Source organism: Athene noctua, chromosome 1, assembly GCF_965140245.1.
Source record: "Athene noctua chromosome 1, bAthNoc1.hap1.1, whole genome shotgun sequence".
NCBI classification, from domain to species: Eukaryota; Metazoa; Chordata; class Aves; order Strigiformes; family Strigidae; genus Athene; species Athene noctua.
The window spans coordinates 5,736,374-5,753,213 of record NC_134037.1 but is presented as its reverse complement, the minus strand read 5'-3'; the positions used below and the strand labels follow the sequence as shown (position 1 = coordinate 5,753,213).

The 16,840-nt window shown below is 39.7% G+C and overlaps 1 protein-coding gene across 1 annotated transcript in view; it reads right to left on the bottom strand.

Moving 5' to 3' along the window:
• PKHD1 (PKHD1 ciliary IPT domain containing fibrocystin/polyductin) overlaps positions 1–16,840 on the bottom strand; it is a 269,426-nt gene that overhangs the window by 69,490 nt on the left and 183,096 nt on the right. The window contains exons 53-58 of the mRNA XM_074921569.1: positions 16,588–16,675; positions 12,980–13,134; positions 10,905–11,057; positions 9,660–10,538; positions 8,346–8,508; positions 4,215–4,375 (exon numbers count right to left, since the gene is read on the bottom strand). Coding sequence (XP_074777670.1) covers positions 4,215–4,375; positions 8,346–8,508; positions 9,660–10,538; positions 10,905–11,057; positions 12,980–13,134; positions 16,588–16,675 — 1,599 coding nt within the window. The remainder of the gene's footprint in view (positions 1–4,214; positions 4,376–8,345; positions 8,509–9,659; positions 10,539–10,904; positions 11,058–12,979; positions 13,135–16,587; positions 16,676–16,840) is intronic.

Genomic DNA, 16,840 nt, shown 5'->3' with positions numbered 1-16,840 from the left:
GAAAGCACCCTCACTAAATTTGCTTGATGACACTGAAGTGGTTGTTGAAGTGTACACATCAGAAGGGAGAGCCATCTTATAGAGAGACCTGGACAGGCTGGAAGAGTGGGTTAGCAAGAACTGTATGAAGTTTAAAAAAGACAAGTGCAAAGTCCTGCACCTCTAACCAAACAGCCCAGTACAGGCTAGGATCTATGTGGCTGGGGAGCAGCTATGCTGAAAGGGATCAACAAGTTAAACATCAGTTAGCAGTGTGCTGCTGAACGGCAAATCAGATCCTGGGCTGTAACCACAGAGGTATTGGTAGTAGACATAGAGACTTGATTATCTCACTCTACTCAGAGCTTGTCAAGCTACACCTGGAGTACAGTGTCCAGTTCTGGTCCCCACAGTTCAAAAAAGATGCAGATGGACTGGAGAGGATCGAAAGGAAGGCCAAAGGGTGATCAGTGCTGGAGAACCTGTCCTATGGGGAAAGGCTGAAGGAGTTAGGTCTTTTCTCCCTGGAAAAGAGAAGGGTCAGGGGGGATCCCATCACAGTATTCCAGTACTTAAAGGAAAGCAACAAAGAGGATAAAGGCTCTTTCTTCACAAGGAGACATATGGAGAAGACAAGGAGCAACAAATACTATTTGCACCAGGAGAGGACTCATCTCAGTATAAGAAATAAATTTTATACAGTGAGAACAATAATTCACTGGAACAACCTCTGCAGGAATGTGGTAGAGTCTCCATCACTGAAGGTTTTCAAGATGCAATTGGACAGGGTGCTATATAACTTTACCTAGGATCCTTTCCCCATAGAGAGTTAGACCAGATGATCTTCTGAGGTCCCTTCCAATCTGCGCTGTTCTATGATTCTACGATTATTCAGCCCAAATTTCTTTTAAAAATGCCTAGAATGTATCTGCCAGCAGGAAGAAAACATGTGTGTCTGCAGGCTCTAGTCTAAGACTCGGTTTCATCTCTCAGACATCCACCTAACTTCTTTCCTTAAGGTGTCAATCTCTCTTTGTTCACTAGAGAGGACACTGGAGGCAGTGGAAGTGGGGTCAGATGAATCTTCTACCCGCCTCTGGTCCTCAGCTACATTTCCTCAGGGAAAACAATGAACTTCAATGTCTCTGGGAGCCTATAGTTGTCAGATTACAGATGTGTGGCAATATGATAACAGAGTCCTATAAATGTTGCAGATAGACAGCAAATGGTTGAAACTTTAACTACAGAATGATGGTTGTATCAGCTCTCCTCTGTGAAGTAGGGGTTTTAACCTGGACACAGAAAGCAGTTGAGTACACAAACTCTTCACTTATCCTTCATCCCTCAGTTAGACACACTTATGTCTATAGCTAATTCTGCTCTACAGCTTGTGATTCTTGTATTTCCTGTATCGTGGTACCATTTCATGCTCCAGGCCTGGCCCCAAGCTCTTTTGTAAGAGGTTTGGTATAAAGATGAGTTTGGGGAGAAAAACATTTTGTCATCCAAAAATGGCAGCTCAAAGAGATTAAAATAATTACGAATTCATGTTAAACTCATTAAATTATTTTGGATAATTTGAAAAATGTTACTATGGAAGTTCCTCATAAATTATTTAGGGAGTAGGGGGGTTAGAAAACATTTCATTCTAAACTTGTACAACATTATATTTAAAAGAAAAAAAAAAAAAAGATCAAAAAGTACCCTTAGATTAAAAAACAATTATGCTTTGTTTGACTCAAAACCACTTTTGTTGTTGCTCTTTTTTCTTTTAGTAGAAATAATAATAACAAAAATCTTGGATCTGTTCCCTCATGTTTTGTTTTTGTTTTTTTTTTTTTTTTTCTGAATTCTGTGGTTTATCCAGAAAACAAAAACTTCAGGTTTAACGTGAAAAACTCTGTTTCTACAGAAAGACACAATAAAAAGACCTGATCTACGACCCAGATAGCTAACACAGCAGGTAAAAGATCAGGCACACAGTTAAGACAAAAGAAAAAAGAGTAGATCACGAACTATACCTTGCATGGCTTGCTGCTGCCCATCTGCAGTGGGCGGAACTCAGGAAGCCAAGTAGTCCATCCTTCCCTTTGGCACACACGCACACATGTATGTATATATATATACACAAATAGTATATTACGTATATTCTATATTGATTGTGTCTTCAGTAAAATACATCATGTGAATTCAGGAGCATTAGTATCATACTGAATGATCCCCTGTGCCCCAGTTATGGCTCTCACAATCTCTTCCCTATCGTATTCTTCTGAGAGAACATATTTCTGGATTTTGTATCCCTGAAGTATACTGAGTGTTTTGGTTTGTTCCCCCTGGAATAATCAGAATATCTAGAAATGGCTGAGGGCCAATAATTTCAAGCTGATTGTCCAAACTAGAAGGTTAAAAGGAATATATATATCTATGCGTCTGTATAAAGATGTAATTAAGAGGATGTGGAAAGCCAGAGCTTTTGAGTCTCAAAAAAATTTGTGTCCCTGAACTGTGGAAGTGACAAGGATGTTGTGTATCTAAAAAAACTGTCTGCTGTTTCTGTGGTTAGTTAGGCTAGCAAAGCACTAACCACCACATTGCAGTTCTCTGCTGAAGGTGCTGGAGGTGGTCAGAATATTCAGGTTTAACAGCGTACCACGTGGATATGCAGCAGGCAGATTTTGACCACCCAGATAACGTGAGTACCAAATGCTCATCTGAATTCAGGAAAGGCAGAACTCTGAGGGCCAAATTCTGATCAACACTATCATAACACCACCGTCTTCACTGGCCTTGAAGCACTGTCATGCCAAGGGGGAATCTGGCCCCCAGAAGATTTGTGGGAGCAGGAGAGGCGAGCATTTTCTATTATTTTTCTAGTGTGGGAGCCTGCATTGCACTGTGCAAAATACTCAGCACTAAACGTTCAAGAAGTAGGGAATAGGGAATGGAAGATGACTATGAATTCACCTTAACATCAGGCTGTGTCTTTCCAAATGTCAACCTGAAGAGGAAAGGAACTGCAGGTCAGAATGAGAAATACAGAAGAATTTAACACAGAGTTTTGAAGGGAGGTGGAAAAATATTTGGGCAACAAGAAGAAAACACGACGTTTTCGTTAGAGCCTCAGAGGCAGGCAGCATTTACCATATGCTGTCGTCTTCATTACACAAGGAGATAAACCCCGTGGAGTGCAGGTTGCAGTCAGTGCACTGTAGATAGTAGGGATTCCTGGCATCCCTATGACTGTGTGCCAGGGTGTCCTAAAAATGGTGTGAGTCTAAATAAAATCCAGGTTCTGTATACATGCATAAATATGCTGGTGCCCAGCGGCACTACTGCTGGGGTATTAGCACTTCATGGGATTCCTAATCGGGGCAGAAAAAGTAGAGTAAAAAACAGTGTGTTTGCATCTAGACAACACATTAATCAGCCCTGTAAGTAGCCAGTTAGAGTGGGATCCTTAGAGGAAAAGCCCGTCCTGGGTACACATTAGACATTTTGTTTAAAAATTAAAGTTCTTATGTTTAATCAGTTTTGGAGCGGGGTGGAAAACAGGATTAATTACAGTTCCTTCCATCAGCCTCCCATACCGCTGGAGTCACAAATGATGCGCTTTTTCAGCAAAAGGGCCGCCATCAGCAGCAGGCGCAGGAAACGCTAATTGTAATTAAGGAGTTTATTTGGAATCAGAGAGCAGAGCTTTAATCAGGAGGAGAACGGAGCCTTGCTGTGTGAACCTTCAGAAAGTGGTTAGTGAGCAGAATGGGCCTTTTTAAACCAGAGAGAGGGGTCTTTAAACTTCTGGAGTGGGTTTTCATCTTGATTATCTCCTCAGTGGGATATGGGTGAAAATACTCACTGGGCCAATTTGTTATTATTTTGCACTTGCATAGTATTTACATGGCATGTCTCACTTAATGCTGTCATAGGACTTCGCAAGGGGCAGGTAAGTTCTGTTCTGGTATTAAAACGAATGAATTAAACCCTAAAGGGGTTAAGGATGCCGGCTGACATGATTATGCAAGAAGGCAGAGAGGCGCTGATGGACACAGAACTGTGCAGTGAGGCCTCCCAGATTTATACACTCTAATTCACTGCATTCCATCCTGGGAAGGCATCACAGTCTAGGACCACCACCATCACAACCTCAGTTTGTAGGTCTCAGTGAAAGCCTGGGGTAAAATAACACCTCATGGATCAAATGTATGCATGACTTTGCAAACACTCCAGGCACTTACCAGCTTGCAAGTAGAACTGCGTCCATTCAAATTCTGACTTCGGGAAAACAGAAACAGGCGGTTCTAGGTTCAGGACACCTCCATCCAAATCCTTGAAAAGGGCCTTCCTGGAGCCTTTGCATCTCTTTTCAGGGAACATGGTGTCTTCAGAGGTCTGTACACTGACAGGTAGGAGAGGTAACGTTATTATGAAGAGTGCTGTTGTTTGTAATATATTTACACTGGCAACAAACAGTTCTGCATATACATGCAATACCTTGATATTTGCTAGGTGAACTCACATGCCCAAGAAAAGAAAAAAATGGAAAATAAGTGAAAATGAACGAAACCCAAGCGGATCAGCTGAGATCTGACATACCGTGCAAAGAAATTCTGCAGCAATATTTATATTTTGGCATGCTTGCATAGAAATGGGGAAAAAAAAAAAAAAAAAAAAAACCAAACACAAAAAACAACCCACAACCCCAAACCAACATCTTCTCTCTCCAAATGTTGGCTGGTTTTGGACAGAGAAAATCTTTTTTCCCGTATAACTTCTATCCCCAAATCTCTTCCCTGGGGTTTGTTTTAGCTAGTGTGGAACATCATGGTCCTTAGAGCCGGTTGTACAGTTGCAGTTTGGGTACCTTTGCTTCCCTCTTGGTTCTCCTGATTAGAGAAACTACAGTGATGGAACCATCACTATCCATATGCCATTAATTTTTGACCTATGGCAGATGAAATCTGTAGGTGCTGAGTGAAGCATGTGTATTGGCTTCTATCACACTAAGTGACCAGAAATATCTCTGCTTCAGTTTGCAGTGCTGATGTGGCACAAGCTCTTCACATCCAGCAGGGGATGGATTGTTTAGTTTTGCTCACAGATTGGTCTGTGTTGTACATAATATTTTGTTAAAAAGCACTGACTGCCCAGAAAGTACCTGTTTGCCTTGTTCTTACGTCTTCACTTGGGAATGGGGAAGCCCCCTGACAGGTCCGAAATTTGCACCTTCCCATGTGCAACTAAGCTTATGCAGAAGAAAGTATGAAGCAAGGTGAAATGACAGAAAGTATGAGAGGGACCCAGCATGGGACACGCATCTTAAATAAAGGCTTGGAGACTCCTAGAACAAGCAAGAAGATTCACAGTCAGGCCACAGAGGGTCCATCTATCCAAGTTAGCCAGTTTCAGACCCCATACTTTTCCCATATCGACTGATAGTTGATGTCTGGGAAACTATCAGTTTGTCTGTAAAGTTAAATTCCCTTAGCATTCAAAACAGGACGGTTGGTTTTGAAAATTCCTTGACCATCTCTCAAACTATGGCATTGATTGGGTCAATGTTAGCTGGCTCATGCCAAAGCCAAGCCAATGACCATGCTAAGCATTGAAGAGTGCTATAACTCAAGTTCTGATGGCCAGGTCCTTGGCTCTACTTAATTTGTTAGTATGAACATAACCTGAAGAAACAAAATAAAGAGACTTCTAGGAATTCAGAGAAGTTTGTTGCGGGTCAAGGAGCCACTTAACATTTCTAGAGCAGAAGCACACTTGAAAGAGAATTTTTATTTTAATACTGCATAAAGATTAATGTATTTATAAACCTATTTTGTTGGTTGTTGTTTTTCTTTCGTACCCAGGTATTTGGAACTGTGTCTGAAAATATTACTGTCCTAATTTATGTTCTAATAAAAAAAATAGGTTTGGAGGTTCAATGTCATTTTGCTGGGCTTAAAGTGAAGTGTACATGGATCTCACCTCAAAGCTAAGCTTGGTTCAGGGTTTCATAACCCAGTCACACATATCTAGTACTAAGTGATTACTCAACCAATACTGTCTCCCAGACAATTTCTGTCTCCCAGACAATTTCTCTCTTTCTAATGACAGGTTCAGATCCTAAGAATTGAATGAAACCATACTTTGAAAATAAGACTAATAAGGTTAGAGAGTTTCAGAGCATTAGTCCAAACTAGAACAAAACTAATTTTGGACAGTATGACAATATATCTCAGCAAACCGCATCTAATTTTTGAATAAATTTATCCAATTCTATCATCAATATACTCTGAGGAGGAAATTGTAAGTTTAAACACTTGAAACAGACAGAAAAGCTTATAAATTTTTACTAAGATCATTAAAGACTGGTTTTACAGAGGGAGGTATCTGAAACAGGACAGATTTGTTGGAGGGGAACTCATCTCACCCGAGACATATATAGTACAAGTGAGATTAAGAATTTCCTAGACAAGAGTCTCTATTGACTACAGAATGAGTTTAGTGTCTTCTTTAGATTACATGCCTGATTTTTTGATCACTAAAGTGTAGTGAACTGAATCACATGTTGAGAATCTTAAGTGCTTTTAACTGCAATTTGAATAAAGGTTTAAAACAGCTTAAAGGAACTAGCCAACTGGCCATACCACTCTTATTACAAAATACAATGAGATACAATGACTTGTAATCAGCAAAGTCCATGGAAACATCTTCAGATTGCTACATGGATTCACATTAAGTCTTGAAGAAAACTTGGAATTTCTTGAGTTCAGGTTGGAAAAAAACCAAAACCAACTATTGATATTTTGAACGTGGCCAACAGATGCAGGCAGAGATTTACAGTAAGGGCAGAGAAACAAATGGGCCAATTCCCAAATCAATACATCTCAAAAGAGGTGGAGAACAAAGATAGCTCCTCTGATCCTGACAGCTAGTTCAATTCTTGAACATCTTTCAGAAGATCCAGTATTTCAGCTGGTTACATCTACCAGTGGGACAAGGAAAGTACTTCATGGTCTTCCCTTATTCCCTAATGTTTCTATTTCCTCTCTTGCTCGAAGGCAATGCTCACCTTCTCTTTGAGAGGACATATCCATCAAGACACCCCTTCAGGATGCTGAAGTAGAACAATGCAGCCACAGCCTGGACCAAGCTCAACAGTTATAAAGGTGGATAAAATAAACGCATGCAGATAATGCATGAGGAGCACTGAGAGATGTAATCACCCTCCGAGGTGTGCCAGACTACTAAGAAAGCATTCAGTAATCCATGTGCATTCATCATGTTTGAAAATCAACAGCTCTTGCAGTGGACTGTATCAGCAGCTCGCTAAAAGCATGGTACTGTGGGATGGATACAAGAGTGAAACGTAATGGGAGCTGACAAGCTGGACAGGTCTCAGAAATCTACACGCAAACGAATGCCCAGAGCAAAAAGCAAAAATATAGTATAAAATAAAAATTCTGGCAGAAGGCTGGAGGGTCTCTAAACATAGCAGTGTGGGACACCTCCAATTATTTTTGACTGGCAAGTAGAATCCGTGCTGGGTTTTTTTGCCACTTCAAGGCTTTCCTGATATAGCCTCTGTATTGTGTTCATTGGTTGTAATAAATAAATAGGCATGTGGTTTCCATTGGATGTGGTATGTTTAAACCGCTGCAACCAGAAGTGACTTAAGGTCACAAATGAAGCTCTCCCTTCCCTCCTCCATGTATCCTCTACACGCAGATGATATTCTCCCTGGGCAAGAGCAGTTCTGGCAATCATTTGACATCTCACAGCATGCCTGGTACTGATCAACATTTCTGATGTGATCTTGCAGGCAAAAATCAAGCTCCGCTTCCCTGACCAGAAGGACATTTTCCATCTCAGGGTTTTTGGCTGGAGGTCCTGACATTTTCTGAAACCCGAGGCTAAGAAGACAGAGATGCTTAAGATGGAGTTTTAAGAAATGGGATATGTGAGGTTTGTTTTGCTACACAAGTGTCAGTAACAGGGGAAATCCAAGAGGATTGCTCTGGAAATGCACCTGGATGGATTCTGAACCTCTTTTTTTTTTTTTTTTTTTTTTTTTTTTTTTTAAATGCCCTAAACTAAGTTTGGGATTTTTTAAATTTTCTTTTTTTTTCTGGATTTGAGTTTTTCTGTGCGTGTTTGTTTGATGTCTGAGCTTGCTTATTTTTACCAGACAGGAACAGAGACAAAGAATGGGACTGCTCTGCAGGTAGACATCCAGTCAAAACTAACTGCTTGAACTCTTTGCAAGACAATACAAAAAGACAACTGATACAGAGGTGAGGATAGTCCCAAAACTGTAGGTGTTGTTTTTTTTTTCTCACAAACCACTGAAAAGGATAGTTCAAAATGAAGCATATTACCTTGCTGGATGAAAGTAAAACTTGTCCTTCTCATTGACATGTAACATCCTTGATGTCTCCGCTGTGATAAGAGGCATGATGTCTAAATGGTCAGCATTTGACATGATGCAGACATCCCTGTCTTCACTGTAGCAGCTCTTTGTAAAACCAGTAAAGGTGACTTCTGCCAGGGATTAAGAGAAGATCAAGTAAGGAAAAGTCGTTAGAGGAGTGCCAGAACTAGGGAGAGAAAGGCTCTGTTCTATGATATTTTCCATGTTAAATAGTTCCTATATATAAATATATACACACACAAATAATTTTTAAATCAGACTAATTGCACTGATCATAGAGCTTCAGTTGGCTTTGGAATATTCCATGGCCAAGTTATATCCTAAATTGACAAAAACCAACTCATACCCATAGGAAATGAAAGCAAAGGAAATAGGAAATGAAAAAAGAAACAAAACCAAAAGTGATTAATAAGTTTTCAACTTAATCAGTAAGAACCAGTTTGTTGACAACCTGCCTTGGATCTTTTATTCACTTGCCAGATATTAATATAAGATAAGTTGGGTCTGGTGACATGTGCTTGGCTCTGGCACTGAACTCTTGTGCAGCTACAAAATCCATGTTTTGCTAGAAATTTTCTACGAGACCCTGAGCAAGTCTATTTGTCTTTTTCTGTCTCTTATTCTTCAGTAAAAAGACGATAATGTGTTTTCTTACACAAGTAGGTAGCAGTGAGGGATAAAGTCATGAAAAAATGTGAGGTATTTAGATCCCACCACGGCAACCAGCCATCTAGGTTCTGCTATATACAAATATTACTCTGGGGACAGTAAAAGTCATTTGAACCAAAGATGCGGGATATATAACTGACTTTTATCCCTCTCGTGTAATCCTTTATAACAATAAAAGCTATAACTGTTTCTGTGCAGCTGTAGTCATTATGTTCTACGCAAATTCTATACAAACTGTGCTATTCACTTCTCAAACTTAGTATCTTTATTTAACTAGAGGTAACTGTAGATCAGAGAGATGAATCAAGTGGAAAAATAGCAGAGAAGGCAGGCATGTTTGAAGTAAAATATATACATAGCACATGACATAATTATACTGCAGTAGATTCAGAAAGTGAAAAATACCAAATAATATTTTTTTTTACTTTAATCGCATTGAACTGAAGAAGAATTCTGTTATTAATTCTACTGATGTGATTTCCTCGCCACATCCATTTGTGGGTGTGGAAGGCTGCAACTTCAACTGGAAAAATGCTATTAGTTGAGAAAAACAGTGACAGAATAGTCTGGCTACTGGATGTGGAAGACCAACCTTTCAACTTCATGAGTCCCAAGACTTTTGGACAATGTTCACTTTTGTGCCATGGGTCATGTGGCCTTTGGCTGGGAACAGTGGTAAATGTAGGCCATAAAATCCCAACACGGCCTCCTAGAGGGTAACGTGGTGGTCGATCCTTGGCGGTTAGATCAGCTGAGTGAGGTTTGATCCTGTCTCTGATGCAGTCAAAAGTTGAGCTTGTTGCGACAATGACGGAATTTCTAAGTTCTATGAATCTTTCCCCTGTGTGGCATTGCTTGGCATAGAGACAGTACACTACTGGCATGAGACCCACAGTGTTGTCCACCAGCACCACATTGTCCACGATGACGCTGCTTCCAAGGTGGAACATGACACCATAGTCATAATTCTTATAAGACAGAAAACCTGTGATCCTAGTGCAGGTCTGAAATCCATCTCCCTGGTACAGATGAATACCATGGAGACTTGAATGGGCGATGTTTTTGCTGCAGTACTCTCCGTCTAGCAAACACTCTTGGCCCCTGATATGAAAGCCAATTCGCTCAGATCCTGCCACAGCATTGCCACAGAGGGAGACACCAACGGCAAGGTTCACCTTGATGCCAGCAACCCAGTTTAATAAGTCTTCTGGCTGCCTGCTCAGAATAACAAGGTTCCTGGCGAGAGAATGATTTTGCCCTTCCAAATCGATGCCAGGTCCAACCGTGTTGAACACCATGTTATCGTGCAACAAGACCCAGTTGCTCATGACTGCTTTAATGCCAGCTCCGCAGCTACCGTTAATGCTGGATGACACCACCGAGGACCCTTGGGATATATTCCTGAATTCAACAGCAGAAAGCTGAGGAGGTCCAAAGTTCAAAAACTCAACATTTAAGAGTTGAAGGACACCTGCAATGAGATAAATACAGTGAGATAAAAGCTTACAAAATTACCTAAAACGGGTATGTATGACACCCATTTAAACAACACTCAGGCATATAATAGAATCTTTGTCAGTGTATTGGCAGTAAGGGGTATTTGTTCATAAATATATATAAAATTACAGTTATATACATACCAACTAACCACAAAACAGCCCCTCCTGAAATACATTGCATTATTTATGAAATATTATTAATACTCATGTTTCACACATGTCGGGCAGTCAGTTTGCGTAGAACTGCATAGTACATGGGAGCGGATACACCTGGTGTTAGACTGTGCTTTCTTGGGCAGAACTGCTCTGATGGATGAGGAGAGGTGAATCTCAACTACCTTCAAACACTGTCCCACTGGAGTCTGTAAATCGTCCCACGAGCATCCTCCCAGCACAAGTCGCATCAGACTTGATCTGTATGTTCCGTGTGAGGAGTCCAACCTCTGCAGCCAAGGGGATGCGTCCACCATCTTCTGTGGCGTGGAAATGCCCTGGAGAGTTTCAAGAAACAAAATGTGATAAGTGTCTATCATACCTATAAACCAGCGCTTTGAGGGACATAAAACCTGACAGCTTATGCACAGCTTCTCTGTAGAATCTGCACTGACATTCAGGTGTGTTTTTCCTCCAGCACAACCTACATGCATCAACACAAACCCAGAAAGGCCACCTGCCCATCAACTTATTCACCATGCACTTATATTTTACCAACATATTTCATCTTTAGAATAAGGAGGTGCTAAATCTTTTCCCTGCGGTGTGCAGCTGCCGAATCAATGAACAGATTCACGATTCTTTTTTTTCTGAGCTGTATGTGCTGGAGTTAGTTATTCTTCAGTACACTGCAGAGTTGATCTGCACGAATCGTTGTTAGGATCAGACCAATGGCAATGCTAAAACCCAATTTGCTAAGGAGTTTTGGTTGTGTGTGTTTTCTAAAGAAAGTCTTTCTAAATGAGGCTTTCGAGAGAGTTTATGCAGATGTCTAGCGTGGAATTAATCTCAGGTGATTTTAGATGTCTACGGATACGATTTAGTTATCCAAACTGGTTTTGTGTACAATGGAGAGCAATAGGCAATTCTCAAGTGCAATTCGTTATCTATTTTATACGTCTGCTTTAGGGGGCGATGAGATACAGGTGAGCAGTATGTATTTTTTCTGCTTTGATTATCAAGGGATCTGAGTGACTAGCTCACATGTGAACATTTACTGCAGATATTTACATTTGCCCAAGTGAATCCCAGTATTTACATAGCTCTTAATTCTCCCATAAGTCATTTTTTTTCCACCTGTCTAACAACTGCTGCAGTACTCAATGTGTATGCAAACAATTCATTTCAAGGTACTTTTTTCATATCTATATTAGCTAAAAAAATAGGTTAAGAACCATTCTCTGGCCCCAAGACTGACTGGAAGGTTTCTTCCTTCCCTACAAAATAAAAAGACTATGCATAAACTCCTGGAAATGGGGTCTATCTTTTGAACTGCTTTTTTTTTTTTTTTTTTAAACATAGTTTTCATACAAAACTATACCATGGAGGCTACTATTTATTATCGCTACGGACAATCACAGAACAGGGTTCAGTTCCAAGTAAAGCTTTGTTTACTAACACAAGTATAGCCATTTAAAACACAATATTTCTGGACCTTTTTATTAATCATACCAACTTCTGTGCCTACTGATCTGAATAAAGACCAAATTAAAATAATATTGCTATGCACAGGAAAAATCCTGGGTTTGGAGCTTCAGAATTTGACTTGTTATTAAAAATATATATTTTTTTTTTTAATAGATGGTAATAAATTTACCTTACACTCTGAAATAAATTTAAAGAAACTATCAACAATACATCACTTTTTCCATTTAAATACAGATCTGGTGTAATCTACACAGGAAATAGAGCTATATATAGATTTTATGTTTATTTACAGATAAGATTACAAATAAATACATTAGTTTCATGCCACAGAATTAATAGAAGTTTGCACTTTAAACTACATTAATCTAATTACTTTGACATTTGAAAAAAACAAAAATTCAGTTTTTGACACATCACAGAAATTGTGGTAATGGCCTAAAAAAAAATCTGCTCTTTTATTTTTCCTTTAGAATTTGAGTTACTTTCTCTCTCTGTTAACCAGTTCTACTTAAAACATGAAACATACAGAAGTTTTCTGAAAGTATTCAGCACTGAACTAATTCTACTCCCAGAAATTCATATCAGAATCAGTTATTCTACGCAATTTTGAGCATGAAGTCTTCAGTATCAAAACAGCAGGAAAAAAGCATAGGGAGAAAGGAATGAAGTTATGTCAATAATGTAGAACTGATCTTGGTGAGATACGAAATGGAAGGTCAATGCTTCGGAAAAAAAAAAAAACCTCTCTCAAATGGAAAAACAGATTCTTTACCAATATGCCTGTGCAGAAGGCGCTCATGAATCCTCATGCTATGGCCATTGACTTCTCTCAGTGTAACTACTTCAGCTTGGTGGGCTTCATAGGAGGAAGAGCTGATCACAATATCTCCATCAGGATTCCAATCTACTTCGTCCCTCACAAAAATCCTGTAATGCCAAGATATTAAATCGATTTCATTTCGTTTATGAGAGTTACTCTTACAGATTTCCTAAAAAAAATTAACAACAGTTTTGCCTAGGCAGAGCTCAGAAAGAACCCACAGGCTACGCTCTATGAAAAACTCCTTCAAGGCTTTCTGCAAAAACAGATGTCTAAAATATGTGGGAGGAAATTAATCCTGAAACATCTCTTTCACACCACTGATTAATAAGGTAATACAGTTCCAGTACAGAGTTGCAGGGCTCAAGTTGCCTACCAAAGGCATGTCAGACCATTTTTGGTGCCACAAATACCTTATATAGTCAGCTTTGGACTTAGACAACAATATGTAGGTGTCCATGTGTAGGGGGGTGTGTGCACTTGGCATTTAAACTTCCGCTATAGTTGATGGGTACGGTCAGTAGCGGGCAGAAGGCAATTCAGCTCTCTGAATTGGCACGTAGAGCAGGATTTGATTCCTTAAACAAGAGCACCTCTTGCTATCTGAGATGTTCCAGGATATCTAAGACATCAGCTGGTGGATCTGACGGGACTTGTTCATGGAGCATTCCTGGAGACACAGGTGGAAGCTATGGATGGGACTCGAAGGCTTCTCATCTGAGCCCAAAGCACCTCAGATGAGTCTAAAACCTGTGTTTAGATACGTAAATCCTGCCCTTGGTACCTGAATAGCCCTCTAGGCTCCAGCACCTAGAACTCTGCTCTCCTGAAGCTTAGGTACCTTTTTAAACATTAAAGACACCTACATTTATCATTTAATCTTGAACAGAAGGTCCCCCTTTGCATTCAAAGTCATATTTGTAGCTCAGGATTTTTTTCAGCTCCACGTAGAGAAAATAAAAGCATTTAGTGAAAGTAAAATGGATAATGATCAGTGTTTATATATATTTGATGAACACCTTTGCAAGTGTGACTGGTGCTGGCCAGTAGATGATCTATATTCCTAGTGTAATTGTTGAGAAAACAGACCACTGAATGAATTCAGAGAATGCCTCATCGTGCAGTCAAGAGTGATGGAAGTGCAGAGAGGAAGGAAAGTCCCAAAGGGATGGAACTAGTGAGTTATGTCGCCAGGTTTTCCTAGTGTCTCTTCTCAGATTTTTTTCAAAGATGAGTTAGGCTCAGGATGAGTGCTTTCAGTTTTCAGCACCTGTGAACATTCAGTAGAGAAGTCTACCAAAATTTTGATTTTTTTTTTTTTTTTTTTTTCTTAGATGAAGCACTGAATATTTTCTGAAATGGCAAGAGAGTGCTAGTACGACTGAAAACTCTGTATTGTTCAAGGTTAAATGCACTGGCAAAGAGGAAGCTAAACCACACGCAGGAAGAGTAATTGTGACATATATTTGGGATTTTTGACAGTTCACACGCAACCCATACAAGAAGTTGAATATTAAGCCCGGTCCCAGGCATACACTCCAATAACAATTTACATCTTGCAGACCCAAATATAACTTTTTTGACTCTTGTATTTCAAAGAAGTCTAATAAGAGGAATCAGTAAGCAAATGAAAACATGGTTTGTAAGATACACCATCTAAGATACTAATCCACTGAAATACTAATTAAGGTTTTCTATGTAAGTACTTTTTTTTTTCTTCTCCTTCTTTTTCAAGGCGTAAGTCCTTCCCTAACTCATGTGCTGATTCATGCTGGAAAATATATGGAGCAGCTTCTCTCAGTCAATAAAAAAGCCACTTCCTTCAGCTTTCATATTCTAGCACTGACTTGCTTATTTCCTGTATCTAACCACATTAACTCTTAGCTTGCTCTTAGTAGACCTTTCATGATAAATAGCTTTTTTTTTTTCTTTTTCTTTCTTTTAACAATGGAAACATTTTTTTTTGTGAGATATTTAAGGTGGATGAATAAACTCCAAATACTTGTATCTTAACACTTCCTGATATTTCACATTAAACATCTGGGCAGCAGACCAATACTAGCCTGGATCCCTTTCATCCAAGTATTTCACTGGCATGCCTCAGTCAAGAATCTCTTTACTCTGGACTCCCATCTTAATCAGGGGAAGAGAAGAATTTCCAGAGGGTGATTCTAATGTTGCATGATTTGAATCCGCATCTGGAAGTATCTGTCTCTCCATTGACTGTACAGCAATCCTAAACAATTAATCTACACTAGACACTCAGCTGTGTGAGAGCTAAAACCAGACAAATCCTACTTGTACTTCCATCGCCATCTTTACAATGACTTTCCAAATAATTCCCTAAATGCTGGGAGTTCACCTCTATCCAGATGAGTTTTTGTTAGGCCTGACTGATAGAATTTTTATTTATTTTTTTTTTTTTAATACACGTATTTCAGTTTAAAAAGAAGCACTTGAAAGAATTAGATCAAAAGGCACAACAAATTTTGTGTAACAGAATCAAGGATGATTACTTAACATCTATGGCAACTCTACTTAACCCGCCTTGGGTGATGGTTTTGGCTAAGCCTTCAGACTGAATTCATGGGTAAGTGATGATGAAGATGAATCTGCTGCAGGGACAAGCTTATGGATGGACAGCATCAGGGAAGAGAAAAAGTAGCATTTCAAAGCTTTTTTTGCCAAGGGTAAGTGAAAATGTGTCTATACCTCGGAAGGCTCACATCCCAGACAGAAAACTTACTCTTCAGGCTATACAGGCAGCCTTATATTCTTTGAGCTAATTGACATTAATTACATATACCAGAAAGATTAACTCCAATAGGATAAATTAAGTTGTTCACTCCAGAAAACTCTTCATAAAGGACTGATCTAAGATGTTGAAGAACATGGTTTGTATCCCAGTTTTGCTTAAGTCAGAGAAGAGATTTTAATGTAGGTCTCTTAAACCAGATTGAATATTCTAATCACCAAGACATCAGCTACTTTTGTGTACATATCTTCCTTCTAAAAATGAAGAGAAAGACAGGGGAAGGGAAGGGAAGGGAAGGGAAGGGAAGGGAAGGGAAGGGAAGGGAAGGGAAGGGAAGGGAAGGGAAGGGAAGGGAAGGGAAGGGAAGGGAAGGGAAGGGAAGGGAAGGGAAGGGAAGGGAAGGGAAGGGAAGGGAAGGGAAGGGAAGGGAAGGGAAGGGAAGGGAAGGGAAGGGAAGGGAAGGGAAGGGAAGGGAAGGGAAGGGAAGGGAAGGGAAGGGAAAGGAAGGGAAGGCAAGGCAAGGCAAGGCAAGGCAAGGCAAGGCAAGGCAAGGCAAGGCAAGGCAAGGCAAGGCAAGGCAAGGCAAGGCAAGGCTCAGCTTTGTTCTTCAGAATTAAAATTAATCTAAAAATAGTATCACTTCCTTGCAAGATGTAACATATTTGTTCTTTTTCTACCTAGACATATTTTAAACAGATCCTGTCACAAAGAAAATGAATAATGCAGCTCATAGGAACATTAATACAAGTCATAGGAACAGGAGCCCAAATTTAATATTTGGAGGCATATTTGGGCAAAATACCACCTTTCATTGCCAGGATCAACGTTAGTTCCCAGATGTGTCCAAGATGTCTTAGGATAAGCACTATAAATATGCACTTGTCCATAAACCCCTGGAAAAAACAGAAGCAGGTGTTCAAATGTTAGGGGAAAGAGAGACTTGAGAAGAACTGAACCACTAACTAAATGCATGGAAATCCTTATATTTATTAAAGAATGTGTCTATATTTTATGAAAAGTGTAAGAACAACACATAGCCTCCACTTGCAATACAAAGG